The following is a 27923-nucleotide window of genomic DNA, read 5'->3' on the forward strand; positions in this document are numbered from 1 at the left end:
AGATATAGCTTTTAACTTGTTTAATACTGATGATCTAAACTGTGATTCTGTTGCTGTCATCGTTTATGCAAATAGTCTATTCTTTACTTTGCTTGCTTCCGATTTTCCAGAGGTTAGGGCCTTGTAGGGTAGTTGTAAATATCTGGCCTAACCATGTAATACAACATATGCTAAAGAATAAGTTATTTCCCAGGGGAGAGGGGACAACATCCCACATACTGCAAGCGTACCAGTAGCAGCAGTGTGATCGCTGTTCTCTGGCTACAGCACAGGGCTCTCTCAGTCCCCTCTTTAACGCAGGAAGAAAAAACGCAGCAAGACATCAAGAATGTTGATATAGGTGACCTACTTTAACAGCGGAACTGAAAACAGGTTGGATTTATTGAATGGAGGGTCTTTTCTTGGTTCTTCCACACAAGTATTCCAAGTGGACTCTCTATTTTGTGTGTTTTGAGTTTGGTGGAGGGAGAGAGGGCAGAGTGCCACAGGTTAAGTTAGAAGCTGCTGTGAATACTGACATCCATTGTAAGAAAAGCCCTGTTGATTTAAAGTTAGATTTCATTATTTGTCACCTTGATCACTGGCAGAATAAGACATCTATGGGTACCTAGAGACCGGAGTGTTTACGTGTATGAAGGATTTTCAGAGACAGAAAATGAATCCCAGAAAGTAGATGCATACTATGCCTACATTAGCAAGCAGTGCATCCCACCCAGTATGAGTAGCTCACTTCCCACATGATATGTATTTCAGAGGCTTTACTTTTATCTGCTTGTCTAGCTTAGAAACTGGCTGCTTATTGCATTTGGAGTGCATGTTAGCAAGGCATCTTCCAGTTTGGATGTCTTTTGGATGAAACAACTTGTATTCTGAAACCTCTCTGCACTGTGAACCAAAACGTGGTAAGTGGAGAAAATTAGGAGATGCACCTCAAAAGTGTGCTGCCAATTAAAATTAAATCAGTGGTGCATATATACCTGTGGGAACTTTTTCCTGCATTCTAAGATTGCATATTGAGAGTACATGGGTAGGGAAAGAATGTCCTTTGCTTCCACTTAACATCTTTTACCATCTATTGCAGAAACAAATGTTACTCTGTGTAGTAATTCTTCCTCCCTAAGAGTAAAGTGCTGTTACAGTATTAACTTGTTGCCATGCTAACTTATGGTACTGTTACCAGACTAACCACAGCAGAAGTACTGCTGTATGAAGGCAGGGGAAGGAACAGGAAGCAGAGGGTTTTTTTAGATATTTTTTTTTTTACTCCTGATTCTGGTATGTCTGAGATTAGGTCTAGAATCTATCTCAAAGTTTTCTTGGTCTGTATTGGAGCTACAGTGATAACATGGTTAGATTTCATTAAAAAGTAGCGACCCAAATCCCAGCCAAGGGAAGAATGGTCTAATGCTATCTCAAACTGTAGAAATAAACATTTTTTTTTGCAAATAACGGAAAGTAAATGGTATGCCCGTGTCTGAGCTCATTTTTCATAAAGCTTATTTTTCCCTTCTCCTGCTTGTTTCCAGGGGAAATTATTAAGTAAGTTCAGGCATAGGTTATCTGATCAGGGGATGTGTAACAGATGAGTGTGCAAAATGCAAGGAAATATATAGAAAATACCTGTTTGAAATCAAGTTGTTAGCTATTAATGAGCACTAATGCACTTTGTAGTGTTGCTAACCATTTGGAGGGATGAGTATAATTTTGAGCAAGTAACACTCACCAGAAAAAAAACAAAAAAACAAAAAACAAAAACAAAAACCAAAACCAAAACCCAACAATAGAAGCAGAATTTCATATGCAGACCTAAGGTTCATTAACCAAACCATAATAAAGGCACATCTGACCACCTGTCTGTCTGGTACTAATGAACATGCATTTTAAATTTTCATGGTCAGGATTTATGTAAAGGATGAAAGCAGTCATTTCTTTCCAAGTAAGGATTAAGGAGGCTGGAGTTTTCATTGAATTGTTACTATCCAATTGTGACAAAGGTATTTTCCTGCCATTCTTGTGCCTGAATACCTTCCCCTACCCCGCTAGAAATAAGCAGTGTTTGTTTCTATGGTATCTTCTATTTAAAGCTCTAGAATTTTTAGAAACTTCTGTTAGATTTCATTATGGAGGAAAGGAATCGTTATTTTCTGCCTACCTAATAAGGAAACGGTAGCCAGGAAGAGATGCCTAACTCATGCCTCGGTTGTATTCTAATAGTATGCTCTTTTGTTTAAGCCTGTAAGTTGCTTTTTTAATAGATCTTGTATTATTCATTGTCAAAGGGGAACTCTGTTGGCACTGACCAGTCAGTTCATAGAACCATAAAATAAAAGGTTTCTTATTTCAGGGGTTAGACCAGAGGTAGCGGAAAAGGGGCGGTGGGGAAGAAGAAAATTCCCTGGACAGGTAGACCATGTACAGCTGTCCAGGTTTCCTTCCCCTCTTTTCTCTTATTCCTCAGACTGACTTCATACCCAGCCCCCTGCTGACAGACAAAAAGATGGTATTAATGGGAGGTCAAGGAGGGTAGGTGTGACATGGATTACGCCTCTATGAGTGTGTGTGTGTGTGTGTGTGTGTATACGTGTTTCAAAGGCTTGTTTCTCTGGGCGTGATACAGATGACTAAGAAAGAAAGCGAGCTCAAGTCAAACACTCTCAAACAAGTTTAACAAAACGAACAGGATTATATAACTGGGCTGGTATGTGATGACTTGGAGAACTGTAATTGTCTCCTAAGAACCAGATATGTGGAGAAATCTATCATTTTCTGTACTCCTCTGTGTTATCTTAGACAGCTGGTCTTAGCAATACCATTTGAACTTTTAAATGGGAACATTAGCGTATTGCAGCCCCAACCTGTTAAGTGTACTATTAAAGAAAGAAGGATGAGGGGAAAAAATTAGGCTAAGCAATGAAAACCCATTCATCTGAACCTCAATATTTGTGCGACTGTAATATATTTTGAAGATAATAAACATTTTCATGCAGCAACCTAGGACAAAAGGCAAATAGGTTTAATCTCAGATAAATCTTCTAAAGATTTGATCTCTGATAAATCTTCTAATATCTTTACCTGTCTTTGGATAAGCTTGCTTTGGTTTTGTGGAAAGGAACTATGCTTTCCTCCCCCACCAGGAAACTTTGGGGGTCTCTTGGGAGTTTGTTAAAGCATTTGCTGAGGTACCACACACCTGTTAGGTCTTGATACAGGAAAAGAGACTGTTTGTACAGTGAACGAGGAGCTATCTGAAAGTGAGAAACAAGGTGGTGAGTTTCCAGGCAAGCTAAGGTTAGTTGTGTAGTTTGCCAGTGAAATTTGCAGGCTATGGAAGGTTTGGCGTGTGTTAATATGAGGCACAGAATAGCAATTAACGGAGAACTCAACATCTGAAAGTACCCAAAATGTTCTTACTGAATACAATTTCATCCCAAGTATTTTGTAACTCCCCCAAATACTGAGTTCCAAGTTTGAGTAATACAGGTTGCAAATGTTATTAGTGGAAAAGGCATATAGAAACCCTTGCATATGCCAGGAAAGAGATTCTTAGTCAAGAAATTTTTAAAGATGTTAGACAGCACTGATGGGCTGTCCTCTGCAGTAGTGGTGTGTTGGGGAGTTCCAGTGGACAACTCTGGCCACCCGTGGTCCCTAAAGGTGACTTCAGACAGCACCAAGCACGGAGAAGGGCCAGTAGAATGAGCAGGATGCTGGAGCGAAGGTCTCCGGGATCTCCCTGTAAGTACATTAGTCAGAAAAATAGAAGAGTAAAGGTTAAACAGAGCCCTACTCGACACAAGCTGCTCATAATACTGGCAACTATTTCAGAAAGCTGGAGCAGTTCGGCAGGGAAACATTCTTTGAAGATGTTGGTGCTGTGCTACAATTATTCTTCACCAACTACTTTCTGACACCCCACCCCACCCCCCTTCTCCCAATTCATGGAACACTGGGAAGAAAGCATTCTTACTCTTGCCAAAAAACCTAGTTATTTCAGCCTGTGGGAAATCTGTTTTACCAACATAACTAATGCGCTACTGCGTGGACTTGTTACGCTTGGGCTGCAACTTTTTTATTTTACCAAAATAATCCAGAGGCTTTGGGCCGATGTGCTGCTGAGCCCCAGCTGGATGAGCTAGCCCAGCCCAGGCACGGTGGGAGCTGCTGGACCGTCCGTCGCATCCAGGAACAAGTAAGGACTTAAAGACTTATTTAGAGCTGGGAAAGGCAGGTCCTTGGCTCCGGCGCCGGCGTGCCAGCCGAGGCAAGGCGTTTCGCGGTGCTCCCGGCCGTGGGAACGCTGCTGCCCGCCGCCCGCGGAGCGAGGGGAAGGGCCGCGGGGGCCTGGGGGGCGGCCGTGGCCGCAGCCTGCGGTTCGGCCCGGGCTCGGCACGCAGGGGGGCTGGCGCCCACCCGGTCAGCCCCACGCTACCGACGGTACGGGCACCGAGGCGAGCTCGGGAGGTGGCCTCCCTCCCTGGCTGCCTCCCCCGCCGGCTGCGAGGCGCGGGGAGAACACACCCCACCCCCACACACCCCCCCCCGAGGGCCGGCGCCGCGGGGGAGGGCAGCGGGGGCTGCCGCGGGGCGTGCGGGAGGCGGGGTGTGCGGGCGGCCTTTATAGGGAGCGAGGGGAGGCGGCGTTTGCAGGAGGGAAGCGGAGCAGGGAAGGGAGGAGGGGGCCGGAGGAGGCGGTTCCCGTTCCCGTTCCCATTCCCGTTCCCGCCGTGCGAGCGCGCCCGGCTCCGTGCTGTGCGGGGCTGGCGGCGGCGGGGTGGCCATGGCCTCCATGGCGGCGGCGATCGCCGCCTCCCGCACGGCGGTGATGAACGGCAACCGGCCGCTCGACGAGCGGGAGCGCAAGCGGTTCAGCTACTTCTCCTCGCTGAGCCCCATGGCGCGCAAGATCATGGCGGAGAAGGAGCGGATCCGCGAGCGCTACGGGCCCGAGTGGGAGCGGCTGCCGCCCCGCCAGCAGGACGAGATCATCGACAAGTGCCTGGTGGAGCCGCACGTCCAGGCCCGCTACGCCGCGCACCGCGGGGCCGCCCGGCCCGCCGCGCCGCCCGCCTCCTACCCCAGCCTGCGCCTCAACACGGGCCAGAAGGTGGTGCGCTTCGGCGACGAGGTACCGGCGGGCACGGGGGCGCCGCCGGGGCCGCCCCTCCCGCCTGGGCGCCCGGGCGGGGGCGGGGGGGCGCCGCCTGGGTGGGGGGGGGGGGCCGCGCTGGGGGCGGGGGGCGCTGCCCGGCGCCGCAACCTTGTCCCGGCTTCGCGGCGGCTGGCGCTCGCCTGTGGCGGGGGGGCGGTTCTCGCCGGCTGGCGATAAGGCTGACATGTGTCCCCCCCCCCGCCCCCACGGCGTTGCCGCTGCCCGCCGGGGGCCGGGTCAGGCCGTAGGGGCGGGGGGCACCGAGCCGGGGCTCGGCCGGCCGAGCAGGGGTGACTCCGGAGGGGGCCGGTACCAGCTTCCCCCGAGCGCCCGGCACGGCCCCGGCCGGCTCTGGCAATAGCCCCGCGCTGAAAACCGGCTCTAGGGAGTGTTTACACGGAGTTCAATCTCTTCCTTTTTGTTTCTAATTTTAGACGCAGTTAAAAATACGACATTGAAGGCATTCCAGCTCTTGATATTTTTGACACCTTAAAAAAAAAGAAAAAAAAGTAGCCTGTTCCATGTCACATGCCAGTAACAACAAGGGTGTGGAAAGATAGACGGCAAAAACTATGAAGTTTGAAGCTTCTGAGAGCCGTCTATCTAATGGTGAAGCGTGGCAGCCCTTCTAGAAACCCATAGGTGTTGGGGTGCCTGGCCCGGAGCAGTGGGTTGTGTTACCGAGTGTGATCCCTTGGAGAGAAAAATCTGACTGTGCTTGCAAAGACCTGACGGTGCCCTCCAGATACCGTCTCACTTACTCAACACATGAGATTTCCTTGGTTTTGTTTTCTTTTATGTCCTGTTACGATCACAGAGCCGATCTCTTTCACTGTGTTCAGCTAATGTCTTGAAGTGACCTATTGTTAATTTACGTGGCTTCTACCAGGAAAAAATTATTCTGCTTCTGTATGTGGTTCTGTAGTCGCCAACTGCATTTAAAGAGAACAGCGCTGCTTTTAACCTCCTCACCGGTGTCTCTCACAATGGGATTTGTAAGATGTGTTTGAAGCACGTAGATACTTGGTATGGTGGTTCCTGACCAGCTTTGTGCTGGAAGGCTGCTGTCCCATTTCACCTGCCGGGGAAGGCACGCACACGTCTGATCTGGAGTGAGAGAACATACAGTCAAGCTCAGTTTTGTTTAATCCACGATACCAGAAAATTCTTGTTAAATATTTGCTAGTAGTACACTGTAACTCCTAGTGAAGAAGAGGTGTAGAAGGACACAAGACAGCAAATTTGTTCGTGCAAGTAGTCTTTGAAAGGAAACCCAAACCTGAAGTTAGTTGTGACAGGATTTAGGTTAACGACTGTGGAAAGTATGTTCAGCTTTCCCAGTCTCAGACAGCTCTGCCATGCTTTCTGCTTTGAATTATGTGGTTCTGGAAGGAAGGCAAGCATGTTGTAGGTTGTTGTGCTGCACTGTATGGAAATAATAATTTTGCTGCTTGACAAAACAGCTAGAAAGTCTGTCTGAAATTTGGCAAGTTGTTTTCTTTCCCCTCTTCCCCCAAAATACAGCTATAGTACAAATAATGTTGTTGTTAGCATTTGCGTAGCCATTAACTAGAGAAAGCATGGCTCATCAAAATACTTGATGCAAAGTGTTTAATTTTGGAAGCATCTGCCTCAGCTGACTTCCTCCTTGACTTCCAAGCTGAAGTTAGTATAAATCGTATTTCTGAAGAAAAGAGATTCCACTCATTTTGGCATCCTCCATTTCCATTTTAGTTCTTCCAACTGCACTACTGAGCCTTGGAGCCGTTCCTGGCTCCTCATCTGATAGCTTCCTCTCCCCCTGCTCCCTTGCTGGCATTCGACCTGATTCTTGGACATTTGCCCTGGCTCACTAATTGTTCCTCCTTGTCCTGCTGCTACAGAGCCGCTGCGGCCGGTCTCTTGCCATGTCAGTTCAACTTTCCAGCTTGCAAAATGCTTTGCCTGCAGAGCTTTTATCATCTGGCTGTCTTCTGCTCTGACAGCTTACTGGGCTGTACCACTGCTGCCTTTGTAAGGCGCAACGGCTGCGCATCCCGTGGTCACCCAGCGCTCTCAGGGCAATTAGATCGGTCCTGTCTGCTGGCCCTGTCTCCTGGTGTACGGTGTCCAGAGGCAAGGAAACAGGAGAGTAGGCTGCATACCTCAGAATCACTTGTTGATGTTGCAGCGCTTTCAGTGTGAGTGTGTCAGTCTGATGATGCTCTTGCTGACACCTGCTCCAAAAGCTTCATGTTTCCAGACAGAGCTCATCTTCCCTGTTAACTGATGTTGAAATCTGTAGTGATCGATCCGTGCTTGCTTAAGCGTGGAAAGTTGATCTCTTTCACCTTGTGTTCTTTGAAGGACTTGGGAGAAAGCAAAACAAGGATGATGAATGCTGAAGATAACTGATTTACTTACCCAGGACTCTCACCATTTCAGTCCCACTTTCATGCCTGTGACCACTTTTATAAGGTGGTCTTGTATCTCTGGTTCCCTCTTTCTCACCCCTCCTCTTTCCCATTTATCTTTTCTAACACCAAACTCGTCTCCTGAACTTGTAGCCCAGGACTGTAAGTTCGCAAACTATAAGCATCTCTTACAGTTTCAAAACACCTTTCAGTATGTTGGCTGTGTGGGAAGGCTGTGATAGAAAATAGATGTGCAGTAACAGGACCGTGGCATCCTGTAGCCATGATCCAGTCATTTTGTAGTGCTAGAGCACTGCGGCACCATGTGTGACTCTTAGCACACGCCTAGAGTCAGCTGAGTGTCACTGCTCCTTCCCTTCCATTGTCCTGTCCTCACCTGCGGCATTGCTGGTCTCGGAGATAACAACTGCAGCCGTACATGCACTGTACGTGCAGTTCCTAAAGAGGTACCAGGACACCAGAGCTGCTTTTTTTTCATCTCCCATCTTGCTGTCAAAGAAGTGGAGGTATTTTAAAAAGTCTCAAAAAGCTTCGTGAAAGAAGTAGAAGTACAGGAATTGGACTCCCTGATCCCCAAACAGCATTTCTCTCTCAAGCACAGACACTGGGTTGGGCACCCAGTTCGCTTGGCATCTACTTGCATGCACCATGCTGTCATGGTGAGGATGCACACAGGTGCTGACGCCAGCTATTACCTGTCCACCGTTGGCCTCATGGTGTCAAGTCAGGACTTTGTAGTCAAAACAGACCCCAGAATGCAGCAGCACAATAACCCTGATGGGGTTGCAAGTCTTGGTATTTTCCAACCCTTCCTCCTAGTGAAACCCAACATCTCTTCCCACTTTATTTTCTGGTTTTGAGTTGTGTGGTCTAGGTCGTGTGTGTATTTTTCATCTCTTCCAGGCTAATAGGGTCATTTAACACCCCTAAGAAAGCAGTTTTGTCCTGCCTGCTGAAGACTGATGCCCTGTCATTGCACATGGGCCCAGCACCACCAGACTATTCGTTGCTTCACCATAATTTTCTGTGTCTAAGACAGCCTAGGCCTTCTGGCTGAAGGCTTTTGGAGGCTGCAGCCTTCAAGCAGAGCCTCATCTTTCCCCACAAACCTCCAATTGCTGGCGTTTCTCCATTTATGTCTAATGCTCTTAGTAGCAGAAAATAAGGTTAACTGAGCAGAGGAAAATCTGGAAGTAGACGCCGGGGTTGGATATAAATGTAATATAAATGGGCTATTTTTGAAAGACGCCATAAATTATGAGCCATCATGAGGGGAATAGGTGGAAAACCAGCAGTGCGTGAGAGGAGGCTGTCACTGTTTGACCGCTGTTGTAGCCAGCTTGTGTTAAGAATCTGATTTGATGTTGTTTGACACCACTGGATGCTCCTTGTTTAGTTCCATGAAAGACAGTTTAGATACTCAGTTTGCAACAACTTCTCACTCTTCTCTTTTAATACTGTCCCTCTTTATCCACAGGTGTGTGGCATACATACGGATTTCAGATCTGATTTTTATTTTTTTTTAAAGGGATACTGAGTTTTTGAGCAGTACTCAGCAGCTCAAAGAATTGGACTTGAAATAACTAAACTTTTCATTGGAGAAAATGCTATGTGCTTTAGGAAGCAGTAAACATTTTACGTGGTTTCAAGGCAGGTAAGAGAGTGCAGTTAGCTTCATTCCTCATCTTTTAACAGCTGTCGTGGTTTAACCCCAGCTGGCAACTAAGTACCACGCAGCTGCTTGCTTACCCCCACCCCTGGTAAGGGGAAAAAAGGTGAAACCCATGGCCTGAGATAAGAATGGTTTAATAATTAAAATATAACAATAATGATAGTTTTAATGAAAAGGGAGACAACAAAAAGAGAGAGATAAATCCTAAGACAGACAAAGGTGCACGATACAGTTGTTCTCCACCTGATGACCAATGCCCAGCCGGTCCCTGAGCAGCAGTTGGCATCTCCTGGCTGACTGTTTCCCCCAGTTTATATACTGAGCATGATGTTCTATGGTACGGAATATTCCTTTGGATAGTTTGGGTCAGCTGTCCTGGCTGTGTCCCCTCCTGGCTTCTTGTGCATTTTCCTGGTTGGCAGAACATGGGAAACTGAAAAGTCCTTGGCTTAGAGTAAGCACTGCTTAACACACTGATGTTGTATTTGTTGCTATCAACATTAATCTCATACTAAATCCAAAACCACAGCACTGTACCAGCTACTAGGAAGAAAATTAATTCTGTTCCTGCCGAAACCAGGACAACAGAGAAGCTTGACTTACGTATCTGGAGGCAGATACAGTATTTGTTTTGCTTAGCCTTAAGAACTTTGGTACCAAGCCAAAGGATCGACCCTTTTATCTCCTACTTAAAAATGCTTTAATGCAGCAAATATTCAATATGGCAATAACTTTTATGTTAGGCCTGTTATAGATTTGTGCTTTTTAAAAATCAAAAAATGCAGGGCAGTTTTTGAGTGCAGTTAAACCCCAATAACCGGCAAGTCCTGTTCTGGTAACACTTCTCAGACACATTTGTTTGTGGGTTCCTGACTGCCTAGTTACTGTCAGCTGCTCTGAGCAATGCTCATGTCAGATACGCTGATACATCTCTACCAGCGTCTTCCATTTTGAAAATCATATGCAGTTTTGCAACAAGCTGCCTACGTATAGCAAACACAGTGTAATTATTTTTTATATATTCTGCAGCTGGTTGTTAAGTCAATTGTATGACTGTATTTTTGCCTCTCTTTCTCTCTTTCCTTTTTTTAGCTATGAAATATGTTGCACGAGGCCCCATTTCTTACAAATAGGTTCTTTAATGCTGGTGAACAAAAGTTTATTTATTTGCCGCCTTTCTGGAAGAAGCCTTTTGTTGTGTGCTGAAAACAAAAGCTGATCAGATATGGATCTCTTCTAATCTTTGTTGATGATAAATAGGCTTGAAGCCTTTCTGCCTAGAATTTCCACTCATAATTTACTTTTGTGAATATTGAAACAGTTGATGCTTTTGCTCCCATTTTCTTCAAGCATGTGAGAACTTGTTTATTCTACAGAAAGGCAAAGTTATTTCTCAGATTTTGTTGGCAAGAAACATGAATTGGGCACATCAGACAGGAAACTATTGAACTGGGGTGTTCTGCTTCTCACTTGGTCCTCTGCATGTCCTCTGTGTGAGGGCACGAAAGGCGGGGACCACAGACTTCCCCGACAATGGACAGAACCTGGTAACTGTCTCTTTCATCCTGGCTTCAGGTACACTTCAAATAACGACAGACAGCAGCTCCTTGAAGTTTTGCATCCTGAAACCATGTCTCACCCTGTTTTATCCTGTGCTAGATCCTGTGGAAGATCTCTCAAATGTGGGTTTACAGCTCCTCAGACCTGCTGGCTCTGAGGTGTGCTGTGCAGCCTGAGATGCAGAGACCCATCTTTTTAAGAAGAAAAAAATATGGCCCTTTTCTTTCAGGGAGCCTGAAGGAAAAACCTGTGCCTGCCTAACAAGTGTCTACTACTTCCATCTTTTGAAATAATCTATGAAAGTCTTAGATTTTTGTCTCTGATGAGAACTTGTTAACAGCCGGTACCAAAATACTTTTAATTCATTTCAGGAGCTTTTTGTCTGCCTCAGCTGGAGGTTGAGGTGCCAGTAAGTGCGGTGGGGGTTGAGAAGACATCAGATTCTATCAAGTGGGAAGCTGACTTGCTCTGTCCTGTAGGGAATGATGTATCCTGGTGCTCGCCAACCTCATACCTTCACTTTGCCTTCCCTTTGCTGCTGTGCCATCTCTCTGCGGGCAGCCTTTGGTCAGCAGGGCTTGTCTGCAGCGGTGGTGTTGTCACTGAGCTGAGGATGTGCAGGGAGCGCTGGGTGAAGAGGTGTCCCTCTGAGTGGCCTCAAATACAGGAAAATAAAGAACTGGCTGTCTCGGATCCGGATGAGGATAGTCTTGGCTGGCTCCCAGGTTTAAAACTGGTCCGCGGCTCATCTGAATGTCCTGCAAACAGCAAGAAGTCAGAGCTGCCTTTAAACTCTTTCGGTAAAACCCATGGACAGCTATGCCTATGTGCCTGGAGCTTTAAGGTGCTGTGATGGCATGTAGGAGCATTACACTGTTTGCCGGACTTCGTTTCTGCTCTTTACTGCCGTGGTTGATGTTGACTACCGATTTGTCCAGACCCCATGCAGACAGAAGGGTTACGGTCCTGCTTTGTGTGTGAGTCAATCCAGTGGCTGGGCTCTCCTTTCTCTGTTCCTTCCCGAACCATCACGCCTGCTTCAGAAATGAAGTGCCAGCCTCACCAGTTTCAGAGGCAAAGGATATGGTCCTGAAATAATTTTGAAATATTTTGGTGCTCGCCTGCTGCGAGGCATCCCACCTAAGTGGTGTGGTGTCCCCATTTGGTCAGCAGCACTCCACGGTGCAAATACCAGTAGGATTTAGAACAGATCCTAAAAAGCAGACTTGTACTCCCTTTGTTTCTCTTAAATATTAATAAATATGAGTATCCATCTCCTGGAATGAGAGAACCTGGTATTACACATATTTTAGGCAAAAAATTCCTGTACCAAACTTCCTTTTTGGCCAGAATGTGTGGTCGGGCAGAGCTCAGGCATTTCCTTTTAGATGGTCTCAATCAGCCTAGTTCTTTTAAGAGCATGGGATCACCCTCATGCATACCACAAATACTTTGCTACTAGAAACCTTGTGTTTCACAGATGAGTAATAATTGGCAAATGACAAGCTTTCGTGTTTAGAAGATGGTTTGAGATGCTTCTAACTGTGATTTCATAGCCCTTGGCCAACAAAATCTGCCTAGGGTGAAATAAGAGATGGTGGGTCAGGAGAATGCTATCAGATGTCTGAGAATTGTATTTCTGTAAAGGCAGAGGTCAGAAATAGGAGGAAAGGGGCAGTCATGGTAAGATGGGGGGTTCCTGTGTTAGCTTAAAGCGTGGTCTAGTTCTGTTACTCTATGATTCTGTTCTCTGAACAGCAGGAGTGTCAAACAAGCACTCCAGGTCTTGTCCTGTCTTCTCCTTCCCGGTGCATGGTTATTCCCGGCCCTTCTCCTTCCTGTTCAACTCCGGTTCCCCCCCGCCCCCCCCCCGCCCCCCCCGATGTACTGGGGTGTGCTCAGGATGGAGGGTGCAACTCATTACCTCTACCAGCATGAACATCCAGCGTGTAAATGAATCTCATTCACAACTTGGAATAGAAGTGTGATTATTTTGTTGCAAGTCTCGAAAAAATGTGAACAACATTTATTTATTTATTTTCGACACCCCACCCCACCCCACCCTTTTTTTTTTTTTTTTTATGTGGGTCACGTGTATTTCTGGAGGACTTGCCATGTACAAAGAGATAATTTAAATTTCTCAAATTGGGATCTTTTTTGGAAAAATAGCTCCTTACAAGAAGCTTTTTCAGACTGGGATTTTACTCTGGACGTTGTGTGGTTCTTTCAACAGAACTGAATACTCATTTCAGACCGATCGTCATTGAAGTGGCGTAATGACGTGCCTTGTCAGGGCTGGATCCAGCTGTGGCTTGGCTCGATGGACACACAGCTGTTTTGCTGCCACGTGACTGGTGGCTTGCACGTGTGCTCCTTGGTCTGCAGAGGGGAGGAACTGGGACTTTGTTTCCTCAAGGCCCCTGCTCCTCTGGTTACTACCCCTGTGTGTTGCTAGTGGCTAGTGAAGAAAACGCCTAGTAGAAAACTGGAAATAACAATACATTTTAAAGCTATCTGTAGAGAAACCATTTAAAGAGGCTTAGACCGGGTTAAACCTTCATATATTTTGTAAGTTAAATTGGTATACTAATTTATAATCTTCACCTCAGAGAACTTGCCTTCAGTCAGTCTTAAAATGTAATCGGTGCCATCTCGAAGTAGTGCTCTCACTTTGTAGTAAGTTCTGTGATAGTGGTTTTGTGCTTCCAGTACTGCAATGTAATGTCATCTGTATGCTGCTCCTACGCAGGTAAAGCTGCTCTTCTGATTTTTAGTCATTCTTGAATTTTATTTCAGGACATAACTTGGCAAGATGAACACTCGGCTCCATTCTCCTGGGAAACGAAGGTAAATATGCAGCAATTTTATTTTTAATGTTGGTTTGTCATTTTATGCTGTCCTTGTGCATTTATATTGTCTTCATTTTGAGACTTGATAGACTAATGTCACCTTTATGCTATGAGAACCGTGTAAAGTGATCGTCCTGCAAATGAAATGGGACTGGTGTGCTTCACTTTACAACAGAAACACAAAATGTACTTTGCCAACTGATGTTCTGGCTTCAAGTGTAGGTGTAAAACCGATTAATTACCAATTATTTGATTTTTTTCATTGTAAACTTTTTGAACAGTTTCCCATGTTTACCAAGACCGGTGTCTCAGGTATTTTATAAACACAACTGCATTTCATTGAAGTCAGGACTAAAGTAACTAGGAAATGGGGTGAGAAAGGTATACATATCTAATAACTTCATCAGATTCCTTCTTAAAGCTTGTCTTACGCTTCATCTTTTTGTTATGTACTAGAACGTAGTGAGACTTGTTAATATATGGGGCTATGCCAGAAGCATTGTGTTACTTTGATACTTCCTCTCCAAAAAGCAGCTCCTTCAGAAAATAAGGTGCTTTTCTGTGGTGGGCTGGTTTAGGGTTGATTTTTTTATTTTTCTTTTTTCCTCATTTTACCTCTGATATTTTGTTAAAGCATTATTTACAACATACAGCCTAACATACAGCCCGAGTTCTCCATCTTTCTGAACCTGCAGTTGAGGAAATACAGTTGTGCCATATCTGTGGTTGGAAATCAAGTTTAATTCTTCTTGTGAATGACAATCTGGGAGCAAAACCACAGCTCGCTGCCTTTCTCAGCTGGGTATGGTGGACACGTTCATTTGATCACACATTTCAGACTTCGTATTTTGTGGCTTTATCTGCCAGAGAAAGCTGCTTCTCCCCTGTTTCTTCCGTTTTTGCCCTTGAACTATGTAGATAATCTTGTATGAGCTTATGAATATAATCTTAGCCTAATGCAGAGTAATCATTTGGAAATGCCAGTGAATATTAAATTAATCCAGTTGACCCAGGGCTTGTCAGCCTTCCCAGCTCAAGGTCACTGCCTGTAGCTAGCATCCCATCTGTGCTTTGCAGATGCTGATTAACCTATAACTTGATGTGACTCCTGGGTCCCTGCAGCCTATGGTGCTGCAGTTTAAGAGGAACCATTGCCACTCTTCACTTGCATTGAAACTCCCTTATAAGCCGTGGTGGTTTGGGAGCCGGTGGAGGATTTCCTGCAGTGGAAGCCTGGTAGCTCAGGCAAGCCCTCCTGTCCTTCAGAAGCCTCAGAAGAAGCAGCTGAGGAGGCTTTTACCATGGGTGTACTTGGGTGAAGCTGTCAAGAAAAGTGAAGTAGTGAGAACAGTTTGGACCTCACTGACAGGGGAAATAAATCACAGCGTTGGAGACATCGGCATTGTCTCTCCCCTGCTTTTTGGTGCAAACCCTAAAACTCAGTTTTGGGAACGTGGCAGCTATAATTGCATTTCTAAACTCAGTCTTGACAGGATTTTGAGAGTTCTGAATAGCTGAACTTCCTGGAGACAGTACTTCGCGTAACATGCTGGCTAGTGATCCACGATGAGATGAATGGATTTTCTCTTTAATTGACAGTTGTCTTTTCTTTTAAATGCTTGTATGTCTAGTGAAGTGTTTTTCAACCCAGCCTGTGGTTTACCCCTTGCTGATTAAGATGGTTTTTACTATCCTGGTGTCTTAAAATGAGGGACCGAAATGGATAGATGCTATAGTTTCATGCATTTCTGTAATGAATGGAGGGTTGCAGAATGATATGGGGGACACTTATTGTGACTGCTGAAGAAAAGTAAGGTGGGAAGGAGGTTGCTTTAGAAATAATTGCCTCAGCTAATCAATTTCCCTCTTTTCCCCCTGTCCTTCCTTGCTGACCAGAGATAAAAGTGGTGCCTTTGTCACCTGTAGGGTGAAGTGTTGCATGTCCTTTTACTTTAGCAAAACACTAGAGAATCCATTTTTCCCAGCTTTATGGGGTGTGGGTTGGGTGGTTAGTGTGGGTTCTTCCTTCTGGTTTTTCCCCAGTGCCTCATACTGTGTCAGTCTTGAAAGCAAATCCTTCAGCTGCTGAGTCTTCCATTTCTAAAGGTGGAGATGTTTCTTCATGCTTACTCTTTTAATCTCTTCCCTAACCAGTACTTTAATTAAATGATGCTGAAAGGCAGTTTCTCCATGAGGTACTGGCTGAGGAAAAAGTATCCTTGCCCAATCTGTCCAGCGTGGGGAAATGGTGAAGAAACCCGAATGAGCTGTTTAATAAGGGTTCCCACTGTTAGTTCAGGCTGTCAGGCTCCTTCTATTCCATCAGCTCAGCCCCATGATGGGTTATTCTTTCTGTAATATTTTCCCTGATCTCCCTTTAACGCAGAGGGTCTTGTTTGGTTTGGGTTTTTTGCATGTTATTTCTGCGATGACAAAATTGCTTCATTCTTTGCAGCTTTGCATGAACATGCTCTGGCTTACCCAAGGAAGGGAGCGTGGTGTTCGCTTTCTGCTTTTGCAAAGAAGAAAGTAGAGATGTAAATCAGTGAAACCAACAGGCTTTTTTCTTTTTTTTTTTTTAACATTGAGACTAAGAAAAATAGAGCAGCAGAATCCGTATTTTTGTTGATTATCTGTAACTAACTTCAGGAGAACTGAGAGGGTAGTGAGAAGAGGTGAGGGCATGTTTTCTGCAAGTTGGAGCCTCTCTCAGCTGTTACAGTGATGCCAGTGGTGATTCCAGTTGATCAGTTATGAACAAAATTTTCTGATGGTAGCTATTGCAGTAGATCCCCTAATTCCATGGCTGACAAACTCACCCGGAGAACAGTGTGCTAAATTCCTGTTGTTTTGGGCAGAACATTGCTGAAGGGCTTGATCGCTTCTGCCAAAAGTAAACTTTCCGTGTTCTTTTTTTAAACACAAATGTGAGATGTGGCCTAAGGCATTTGTAGCTCAGCGAACACTTGCAGAGTGCCTCCACCATTTTTAGCTGTTTTATGTGTTATTTAAAGTTCTTGTCTTTCCTCTTTATTTTTAAACCCTCAAACCAGGCAAACAAAGCAGAAGTACAATGTAAACTGCTGAGTTAGTTGTTAGATAGCATTAAGAATACTAATATTTTTAGTAGGAAACTGTAGCACTTCTGAGAAGGAAAACTACTTGGGAAGCAAGGAGTTCTGGTGGCACTGCAAATAAGCTGACATTTTAAAATTAGAGATTGAATTGGAGGGAGTGATTTGGTTCATGGGTGGAGCCCTCATGAACATAACATGTCTTGAAATGTGGCCTACAGTTTCAACTGGAGCTAAAGCCAGGTTTATGAATTTAGGGCATTCTATTTATGGCTTCAGGTTTAACTGAGATGAAAGCCGACGTTTTGGCTGAGTTTAGCCTTTGAGGTTTCTTGGTTTGTTTGAAGTAAAAATTCAGCGAAACTCAGCACGGATTCCAAGATATAAATGGAAAACAAAAATCATGGCTGGGTTTGGAAACGAAATTTCTCTGCAACTCTTCCTGAACTCAGAACTTTCTGGTTTTGTTGTCGTTTTTTCCTTTTCTTTTTTAAAAAATTAATTTAGTAGTGGGCAGAAAATACAATTTCGGTCTGCCACCTCAGCTAACATGTTGAATGCACAGAGCAGCATGGGGATAAGTTGGAATCTATTTTTAATTCATGCTGTTAACTAAAGTAAGTTTTATTCCAAATGCTTAAGATTGACACATGCACATCTAAAAATGTGTTTTGTTACAGGTAGAATAGTTGTAAAGGTAGCTTTAGAGAGTCCTTTTTGTACTTTTTTCTTTTTAACTTCTGACTTTTTCCTCCTTCAGTTCTCTTCTGCTTTCAACAGGCCCGCAGATATTTGTTGAAAAGAGAGGCTACCAGGTGTGTTTACAAACAAACTTTAAAAAAAAAAGCAAAAAGAGAAAGTGTCAGGTTCAGTCCCTTCAATAATCTGGTTGCTGCCTCCCTGCCGAAATTCCCTACTTATATTGCTACAGAAGTGATCTAATCCCAGCAACAATTTAGAAAGAAAACAATTGTTGCACTTATTAAAAAATGTGCTTTGCAAACTATTTCCTTTATCTAAAACTAAAAGACAGTCTTCAGTTATCCTTCTTTATACAAGTCCTAGTTGATGTTGTGGTTTTTTGGTTTGGTTTGGGGTTTTTTTTTTTAAATAGGAAGAAAGTGGCAGGAAAGAATTTCTTTTCCCCTTCTTCCTTAGCAGCCTGTTATTAGATTATTTTTTTGTTTTTGTTGCAAAATATGTGAAAGAAAGAAGAGTGATGCCTGAGGTGCTCGGTCATCCTTTCCCTTTTTGACTAGGCTACAGATGTTTAAAAAAAACATGGTGCTGTAAGACTACTGGTGATTATTAGTTCTTGAGCAAAAAAACCCAAACCTGTAGTAACAGTAGCTGTGTTCAAGGTTTATTTTAATCCGCATGGGCAGGTATTCTCAGCTAAGCATTCTGTTACCTGCATCAATCTTTAGGCAGTTGGGTTTGAGAGTAAACCCATGCACATGCCAGATTCTGTCAGTATGATTCTGCTCAGGCTAACAGTGGCAGATGAGAGTGCTGTTCATGTCACTGAAGAGTAGATTGTGACATTTCTTTCAAAGCTCCACACTATGTATCTCTGGGGTTGTTTGTCCTTACGGACTAAAATTACTTAGATTGGGTTTGAGTGCTTTGCTCTGTTTTTGCCCTTGCAATTGGTCTCTGCTGACCTAAGGATGTCTAAATAACTCTGAAAAGACCCTGAAAACACCCATGGTGTGCACAAAGCAAAAACTGCACCTACTTTGGGTCCCATATTTACTTTGGTTTTGTCCATTCAGGAAAGCAAAGTCATCTTTTAAGTCATTTTAAACTGGGCTTTCTTACCTCTGCATATATCAGGCTATGCTTAAAACAAGTTGCTTTTGACAGTGTTTCTGCAGTTATAGTCCCAACAACTTAGATTTTTCAGGCTGCCAAGCAAAACAATTTATTTTGGCTGTGTTTGCTTGACTGCTTAGTAAAATACTATACATTCCTGATGAGTGCATAAGATACTTAAGGGAAAAAAAAAAGCTCCTGCGTTCTTTTTGATCATCTTGTTTTTAATACTGAGACCTGATTTTATACAGTGTTATTATATCATAATTTTCTTAGGGTGTAGTGCCTCTCTTCTAGAATACATTGTTTCCCATGAGTATATACAGCCACTGTTACGATTTGGCGGATTATCCCTGCCTTGAGACTGAAATTAGGTCTAAGTTTTTTAATCCAATAATATTCCTAAACACCTTAATACGGTCTTTTTAAGGAAAGATGGACACACAACTTCCGAACCCCTGCAATTTTTAATATTACTTATATTTATTATTAGACAGAGAAAGAAGACCCAAGACCTAGGCATCCTTTATTTTAACCCTTGCAGTGGTTTGGGATCAGAGGGATAAGACTGAAAAGAACACAGACTTCTGGGTTTGCTCTGCCTCAGAATACTGCTTTGTGCGTGCTTTCATATGCACTTTTTCTCCCCCTCTCTCAATGTGTTGAGAATGACTTACTTTTGCCATGTCTTGAAAATACTACAGCTCTTGCTAGCTTTTATTCGAACTCTGATAACTTTTAGAAATTGCAGTTAGGACTGTACTAGCCTGTCTGTAAACTCTCGAGACTTTCTGGGCTGAACAGTTCCCAGAAATACAATTTGGACAAATGGTAGGAAAAAGAAAGTGGTTTTATTGTATTGCTTAGATGGGGAATTAAAAGTACAGAAACTGCAGCTCATTCAAAGTCATACAAAATCTGTGAAAGCAGCTGGGGACTGGAACCCTATCTCTAGAATCCCGAACTGTGCCTAAATGACAAGTCACTTTGGACCATCAAGTTTTTTTTGGGGTAACTCTCTTTTAAATGTCACTTCCTTCCCCCTCCTGCTGACCCAATCAATTTCCAATTTGCAATCTGATATAAGAACCTGAGAGCAGAACACTAATTAAACTCCCATTTCTAGTGTCTAGTGACTCATTAGAACGTACAGTACTAATCGTGACTTAGACGTCAGCGTGGGTCGTTTCACACATAGGTCTTCTCCATCTCTACGTGAAATTATCTCCCTACTTACATTGCTGTTCTGTTGGGATTTTTTTTGGGGGGAGGAGGGCGCTTATAATATTTTATTGCCAGTTTTGTGACTTGAAGGATATTGCATATTAATAATTTTCTTTCATCAGCTACATTTCTTAGGGGTTCAGATGTCTTAAGTAACCTTGCAAGTCAAATAGAAGCATTATATATTTCAAGGAAAATAACTTTTGACTGGTCCACAGAAGTTCTCAGCTTCTTGAGCTAAATGCTAGAAGCAGAATTATTCATCTGACCTCTCAGGGCTGTATTTACATCATGCTGAGATGCAGTGCTTTCAGAACCTGTCAGGGTAGCCTTGTTGTTTTCACCCTCCTTGGAGGAGAAAGCAAATTCCCGAAGAAGTATTTTCATTCAGATTATTATGTGTCAGGTCATGAACTGTTTGATCTCCGGAGCATACTGTGACACAAATATGCAGTCTTAAGTGTTGGGTGGGCCTTTCTTCTGAAATGGAAAGGTACATACCACAGTCTCTGCTCTGAAAGGACAAAGAGGGCACCCTCTCCAGAACGTGAGTTGGAAGGGTACAGCTGCCTGAAGCTGTGCTGCAGTGCCACTCTCTTCTCTACACTAAAGCAGGCTGCCGCTTCAAAACCAGACCTCTGAGCTGGTATTTGGACCTGTACGAAACAACATAACACATGACCGCAGGGAGAGGCTTTTGCTCCACAGCATGAGAACCTTTCCAGGAGGCCTGGCTTGGTGTTGTCTCTCTTGCTGCCATTGAAAGGCCAAGCTATCTTGTTGGTTTTCCTTTTTCTCATTTCGGTTGTAGCAGACCCCTGCTTCCCCTCTGTCAGTGTTTCTCCTGGATTTTATTTCCAATGCTGTTCTGGTAGATCAGGGACTGTGGTGGCCCCTCTGGGCACTGACATTCCCTCTCTCTGGAGCTGGGGGGTGAAGGAATCATTTTACTGGAACTGACTGTTGTGGTGGCCGTTGGCTACTGTCATCTCTAGTATGAGCCCCAGGACAGGCTACTTAGCAGAAGGAAGGTTGCTGAAGGATAGAGAGTAGCACTGTTTTAATTCCTACATGGTAAGTACTTACGTCTAACAAGATGGAATTTTGTTTGGTTTTGGGGTTGGTTTTTTTTCTCCCCCTTGGATATTGGGGAAGTGCAGGTCTATTTTTTATTGTGTTGTGGGTTTTTTAAGCTGGGATTTTATAGGTTCTGAAGTCTTAAAGCATCATCTTAACTTCAGGGTGGTAAATCTCTCTTCAGTAGTATTGCCAAATGAGCTTAGGGAAATAAATCCCTGTATTTGAATATAGGGAATGACAGTCACTGTAAATAATCCTCAACACCATTGCATTCATGGTTTGTTTATGCAGAATTTGTCTAAGGAAAAATCTCCTGCTGTTAACTTTATATCATGAGATTTGTTTTTTTTTTTAAGTAATAAAAATTAATAAAATAAAATTATAAATAAAATTAATAAAATAGAAAATTATTAAAAAGTAATAAAAAAAATTGGAGCACTAAGGTTTTTCCTCTTTAGCTTTTTGCAGGCAAGGTGGGTGTTGACCTGTTTGGTAAGAGTTGTGTGTGTCCTTGCACTCACCTTATTCTAGCTGAGCTATAATTACTTACAGATTGTTTATGCTCTGCATCTTTTGATAACACAGTATATTCTTAATGAAAACATGGAACTTGGTGCTTCCTTGCCTGTAACCTTGAAAAAATATCTAATGTATCTAATTCTTTAGAAAGGTCAGATAGTAGTCCATGAATCAAATATTATGTAGTCAGCTGCTGACTGTTTATTAAAAAAAAAAAAAGTTTTATAAATAATCAATCAGTCGCTGAGTTAACATTTGCACTTTGATGAGAAGTTTCTGAATATTAAATACTAGGTGTGTAACACCTGCTAGATAGAGAGTTCCTTTAAACTTAACATGCACAATAATGTAGGACTTGAGATCAAACACTTCTAGTGAAAATGATATGCAACTAAGACTTGTTTTAGACTCAGGCCCTTAGACGCTGTTGTGGTTTTATTCAGGAAAGGCCAGGTAATGAAGTGGAATGGGGAAAACATCGCAAATCTGTAATGAACTTCAGAAGTATCTATTAACTGCTTATAGAAGAAGTTTGTGTTTGAAATGTCCTCTGAATTTTTTGAGAACCAGACAGATCCGTAATGACAACAGCATAGCTCTAACAGTAAATGTGATTTTTTTTTTTTTTTTTTTTTCATCGTTTGTTTAATTTTACAAACAAAAGTCTAGACGTTAGGTTGTTCTTTTCTGGCGCTGGCTATGATGCTGTGCTCCTGAATACAGTAACGCTTAAGTGTTCTGCAGAGTGAAATAAAGTTTAACATCTATTAGCCTAAAGAGTGTCCAGCTAGTTGACAACCAAGATTACTGAAGTGGTGGTAAGTAAAATGAACATTTTGAAGTACTGTTCACTTTTGGGTGGCTTTGGCAAGATCTGTGTGTCATGCTTTAACTGTGGTCACTTGCTTCCTTGACCCAGTGTTACCTTTCAGAAATGAGTACAGCTATCTGCACTGCAAGTAAAAACAAAAGGCGGCTCTGGAATAAGTGAAGAACTGGTCTTGCTGGAGTTGTTTCCCTTCCTTCAGAAGGGCATTAGAATTATAAAAAACGCTTATCTATGCATACCCATTACATCTAATCCTTTATCTTGGAAGTAGATGGAATTGTAACATGCTGCCAACTATTTCAAAGACTATAATGGAAGATTGCCTTTTAAAATACACTGTAAAGCTTTTTTGCTTTATATTTTCTTGTAAAACATCTATGGCTTTCAAAATGCATCTACAACTGTTCTATTTAGCACCACTATTCTAACGTTTTAGTGCTGTGCATGCTGTGCACTGCTATCTTGGATGGCACTGAGTAACTTCAATACAATTTGCTTTCTCTGACTCCTCTGCAGCAGGTCTAGGACTCTTACATTTGTTTGCAGTTCAGACTTTTAAAAATTATTATTTTTATGTAGCTACAAAGATGGATATTTATGGAGAAAATAAGTTAGCTTTGCTGTGATATGTAATGTCTGGGAGTTGCCTGGCCATGGGCAAAGGTGTTCTCTATATGCATCAAGACCAGAAGTTCAAAACTGCGTCTTTGAAGGGCTTTGAAATACTGTTTTTCTTTAACCCTGAACAGAGTCAGATGGAGTTCAGCGTTGCATCTCTGTCCTTACAAGAACAAGGTGGTGCCCAGTTGCAAAACGAACAGAGGCAGCCTGTGAAAGCAGCACCTGGTGTCCAAGTCCCTAAATCTTCTCAGGCCAATAAGACGCCTGGCTCTGATGGGTTGATAGCATCCAGAAAGGAAGAGGAGTCCTCCTTCTGGAAGATAAATGCAGAGCGCTCAAAGTTTGAAGGAGACAAGTCTGAGTTCCAGTCCCTGACCCCCAGCCAGATCAAGTCCATGGAGAAAGGAGAGAAACCGCTTCCTTCTTTTTACAGACAAGAGGTGGCTCCGAAAGAGGTGGCAAAAGCTGAGAAGCCCAGCATACCTAAACCAGAGAAGTCTGTTGCCCCCAGCCTACCTTCTGTGTCTTTTGAATGGGAGAAACCTCAACCCACTCAACTCCCTGCTAGTTCTCTAGATGACTTCTTTCTTCCTGACCCACCACAGGACCTGGCATCTTCTAGGACAAACAAGGAAGATACTGATGGTACTATACTTACAGATACACAAATGCCTGGACAGGTAAGGACTGCTATAACTACTGTCCTTAGATTTTAAAACTGTATAGCACATTAAAATCTGACCAGATCTCTCTGGAAGATTAGGGACTCCATAAAGCATTAAGCCGTAGCTAAGTTTGCTGGCTTTTATCCTGCGAATTTTAAGAAGTCTATTTAACCAACATGTTAACTGCTACTGTTTGTTTCAGTCAGATATTTTTTCATGTAGTAAAGTGCATAGGATAAAGGTGTCATTTAAATATAATCCCAGAAATGCTGACGTGGCATCCAGTGGCCAAATGACAGCAAGCTACCAATCAGTTTGGGATAAAGAGCTTGCTATATCAAGTGAAAGAGGGTTGGTGTGTGTTTTTTTTTCTTGAACGAGCAAAACACTTAGTAGAAAAAAGTGTTTTAACTTTAAAAGTCGATAAACTGAAGTCTGGGATTGGTACCCACAATACATGGTGAATGGCGAACTAGTTTCTCAGCTGTTTTAAGTGGTAGCCCAACAGCCACTTCCCAGTGTTTTGTCCCAGGCAGCTGGGCTGCTTTCAAACGTGTTTTCTCTTAAAGTCCAAAATGGAAATGGAATGAGCTTCCAGAATTAGCCTTCTTAATGTTTTTTTTTTTTAATAAAAAAACCCAAACAACCCCACAACAAAAAATGACCTTAAGCGGCTCAAATAGCCAATTGAAGCTATTTAAAAAGCAGATGGTGATCTGTGAGAAAAGAAAGGGAACAACAGGGTATGACATGGTGAGGGAAAGAAAAGGATGAGATCTGAAGCCTGAAAATTGTGAAGTAGAGGAGTGGCTCTTCAAAGAGAGCTGTGCAGTTCTGTTTGGAATCTGTAGCGTCAGTCTGGCATAAGCTTGACATATTACTGTAGACCAGTTGCATAGCTTTTTCTCTACCATATTTTCCTGATAATGGCTGTTTAAATTCCAAAGAAGGTGATGTAGGGTCAGAAAGATGCGGGATGAGGTAAATACTTGCAAGAGAAGTAAGTGGCAGTGCTTGGGAGAGAACAATACTTAAGCCACTTCAGTATTTGGAGTGCTATATTTAGGTGGTTTTTTTTTCTGAAGCTAAGAGATAATGCTTCTTGAGCTGTTGTGCTACAAATTGTGACCACGGTAGTCCTTTAATTTTACTTAAATGGCTTTATCATATTTTCCCTACAAATTAATGGTTTGTTACAGTTTTAATTCCTTTGTGAATGTTCTCTAGCAACTGAAATAGTTTGAAAAGCCTAATTTTTCTCTCTGTGGAGAAACAATCCTCCCACGTCAAAATGTCAGTAGAGTAGTGGAGAAGATAGTATGATAGAGTTTTCTCTGTTTTCTGGTTTATCTTCCCTGTTTTGGAGAAGAGTGCCATGCTGTAGTAAGATAATCCAGACACTTGGCTGTGTCCCTTGAATAGTCTTCCTGAACACGAAAATCGCCTTAGATGTCATGGCTAGAAGTGCAGCACTGCAGGGGTGAGCACGTTCTTGATAGCCTAGTGAAAACTTGTCAGCAGCGTTTACACTGTGTAGTTTTCTGGAAACAACTGGCTGTCACTGCGACAGACATTCCATTGAATTAGTGATGCTTATATTCTGTGTTTGTTTCATTCTCTGCAATTCCCGCTCTGGTCTAAAAATTGATCTTTATGAATTTGTCCATGGGGAAACAAAATGACATTTTGCCTGCAGACCGCTGTGATAATTTTGGGTTTATCCAGAATTGCCTTTTTCATCATTGTGAGTATTCTTCCATGTCCAGCGTTTTCTGGTGTAAGTTCTAGGTATCCTAGAGCAAGGTGAAGAACTTGAAATATTGGCAGACATTTCAAACTTTCTTTTGTGAATAGGCAGTCAAGTACTGAGTTTTGTAATACCATAATTAACAACCACATCTTGTTTCTCTTTTCTTCCTTGCAGACTAGTACAAGCAATGTTATCTTGAAGACTGGCTTTGATTTTCTAGACAACTGGTAAAAGATACTTCAAAATAGATCAAACCAATTTTGGGGAAGGAGTTGAGTATCTTTCTCCTTGTATGTTAATTTACTAGCATTTGTGTCTTTTTCTAGAAGTAACTTTCAAACTCTTAAATGTTGCCTTTGTATAAACTTTTTGTAATACCATATATGTTTTTTTGTTTTTTAAAAAGTGATAGAAGTGTGTTTTCATTTGGATATTTTTTAATATCTGTTAAAATTTTTAGTAGCTACTGTATTGAGAGGTTGGGAGAAGCTACCATACACATGTTAAAGAAAAAGAAATGAGAGTCTCCATATCCTAGAAATGGAACCTACAGGACCAGATTGCTGTTTTCATTTGAAACCTTGTTAGTACGGCTTGTTAAGAAATAGCATTGCAGATGCAGTGGTTCCAAATAAGCAAATAATTCTGAACTTCAGATAACTGGCAAAAGCAGTAGAAAAATAAGCATACAGAGGAATTGGATTGATTTCTAGACTTCTTTTAGTTTGAAAGTAACTTTTGTACCACTTACGTGAAAATGCTTTTCTTTTGAAGAGGGCAAAGGCATTGCCAAAATGATGGATCCAAAGAAGCACCGTGTTTGTACCGTACAAATCTGCTAAAATAACGTAAGAGTGTTAGAAAAATGACCTGGGGAAATGACAGGTGTTTCTGGTCTTCGGCTTAAAGACTTGGGGATGGGTGGAGGGGAATGGGACAACACCTAATAAACAGGAGAAACTGTTTTCAGGGAACACAAGCCTAACGATTTCACTGCCTCCTTACTAGAGCATAACTTCGTAATAGTAGTGCTGGAAGAAGTGCAGCACTGAGAATTGCTGGAGTGTAGATTACCTTTGTGTCAGGAAACCCCTATGTTTATAGGAGGTCATAGCGGTATAAGGCTTCTTTGTTTTTAAGCAGCTTATTGTCTCAAGGACTCATCAACTTTGGTGCTTTTTCCTCCTCGCGGGTGCATCCTCTTCAGCGTTCAACATCTGGGTTACGTTTGTTCCCGAGGTGCAGCAAGGCACCTCAAGGTGGCCCTCAGCAGACTTGCCTCCAGTTCTGCTTTCAAAATGATCTTTGTTTGGTGTTTAAAATGTAGAGAACAAGACTAGCTGTTGTTTGAATCTGTCGTTTCTGAAATGCAGCATGATTTACACACTGACTCTCACTGTGTTTACCTCACCTCGAAGCCTTAATTCCCCCTACGCACAGCCAGCGACTGGTCTGCTCCAATGCCAAAGGTTTGACCTTTCCCCTTTACCTCAGCAATAGTCCCGTAGCATTTGTTTGGGGTAGAAGGCAAAACAGGGTCTCAGATGGGTCCCAGCCAAGGCTATAAGAAAGTCACCATCTCCTAGACCATAATTGTGCTAGGCTTCTCATGGATTAGCGCTCGAGATTCGGTTCAGTGCCAGGGGCAGTTAGATGTGCAGAATTGGATGCTGCAGGATTTTCTTCTGCCTGTTACAGGAAAAGCTCAAGATGTCCTGGAAGAATCCTTGCCTCTAACTGGTGTGCTGCTTGCTCTGAGCAAGCAGGGGATGCTGACAGAGCAGTAGAACTTACTTGCTTATCAAGGAAAACGCTGTAAGCTACCCCTCTCCCCTCCAAATAAAAACTAGAACCACCAAGCCCCAAACCTCTAGTTTTTCTAGTGTTTTCTTAAAAGGTTTCTTAGCTAAAGAGGAAGATTGCCACAGAGTATTAAGTCATTGTGTAGCCTTATTTGTAGACTTCTGAAAGCTTCTTTCCATGCTTCCTAAGATGTACAAACTCCTGTAATTAGTGGACATTGTCTCTCTGCATTCAGCAGTTCAAAAAATACTTGCTGTTTCTGCCAGCCTGGACTTTACTGCTGGCTTTTTCTTAGCTGACCTTTTTTAGCATTTGCTACAAGCATCCAGCATTAATATCACTTAGAACAACTTTAGCCCAAATTCTTTAGGTGTATAATTAGCGTGGACTGGCACCTTCTCGCCGAAGCTGACAAATGTGAACCCTGGGGTCTACAGTTACTAGTGCAACTAATTTTCTGTATGTTCAGCTCCTGAAAAGTTATAAATCCAATGTGAAGATGTGGATTCTAATCTTACTTTGATATGGGGACAGCTGAAAACGAAGTATCCTACTGTTGAGGAGTGTTATTTTAAACCTCTGCTAAATACCTTAAAGCTTCTTAGGGAAGAACCTGGGCTGCCTGCCTCTTCCATTGGCTAACTCGACCCTAATACACATTGGGACCAGCTGGTAGAACATGCTGCAGAACTTTTTACTTATCCTGGTAGGTTTTTCCTGTGCTTTGACAAGAGTTGATGCTCCTTCTTTCTTTAATATGTTTTTATTAAACATTCTTACAAAAAAATTGTACTTGGTCACATTTTATATTAACAATGTTTTAATAAAGTCACTTTAAATAGAACATTCAAGGCTTTTGTGCTGCTTTGTGAATTGTCCTTTCTATTCTGCTTTCCTCA

General features: G+C 42.9%; 1 protein-coding gene across 1 annotated transcript; it reads left to right on the forward strand.

Annotated features, from left to right (window-relative positions):
• Nucleotides 1-4636: 4636 nt before the first annotated feature.
• Nucleotides 4637-27868, forward strand: C6H1orf198 (chromosome 6 C1orf198 homolog). The gene is made up of 4 exons (XM_056343815.1): nt 4637-5125; nt 13592-13642; nt 22935-23486; nt 25396-27868. The coding sequence occupies exons 1-4, from the start codon at nt 4778-4780 to the stop codon at nt 25450-25452; spliced, it is 1008 nt and encodes a 335-aa protein (XP_056199790.1). The 5' UTR covers nt 4637-4777; the 3' UTR covers nt 25453-27868.
• The last annotated feature ends 55 nt before the right edge of the window (nt 27869-27923 follow it).

Source organism: Falco biarmicus, chromosome 6 (genome assembly GCF_023638135.1).
Source record: "Falco biarmicus isolate bFalBia1 chromosome 6, bFalBia1.pri, whole genome shotgun sequence".
NCBI classification, from domain to species: domain Eukaryota; kingdom Metazoa; phylum Chordata; class Aves; order Falconiformes; family Falconidae; genus Falco; species Falco biarmicus.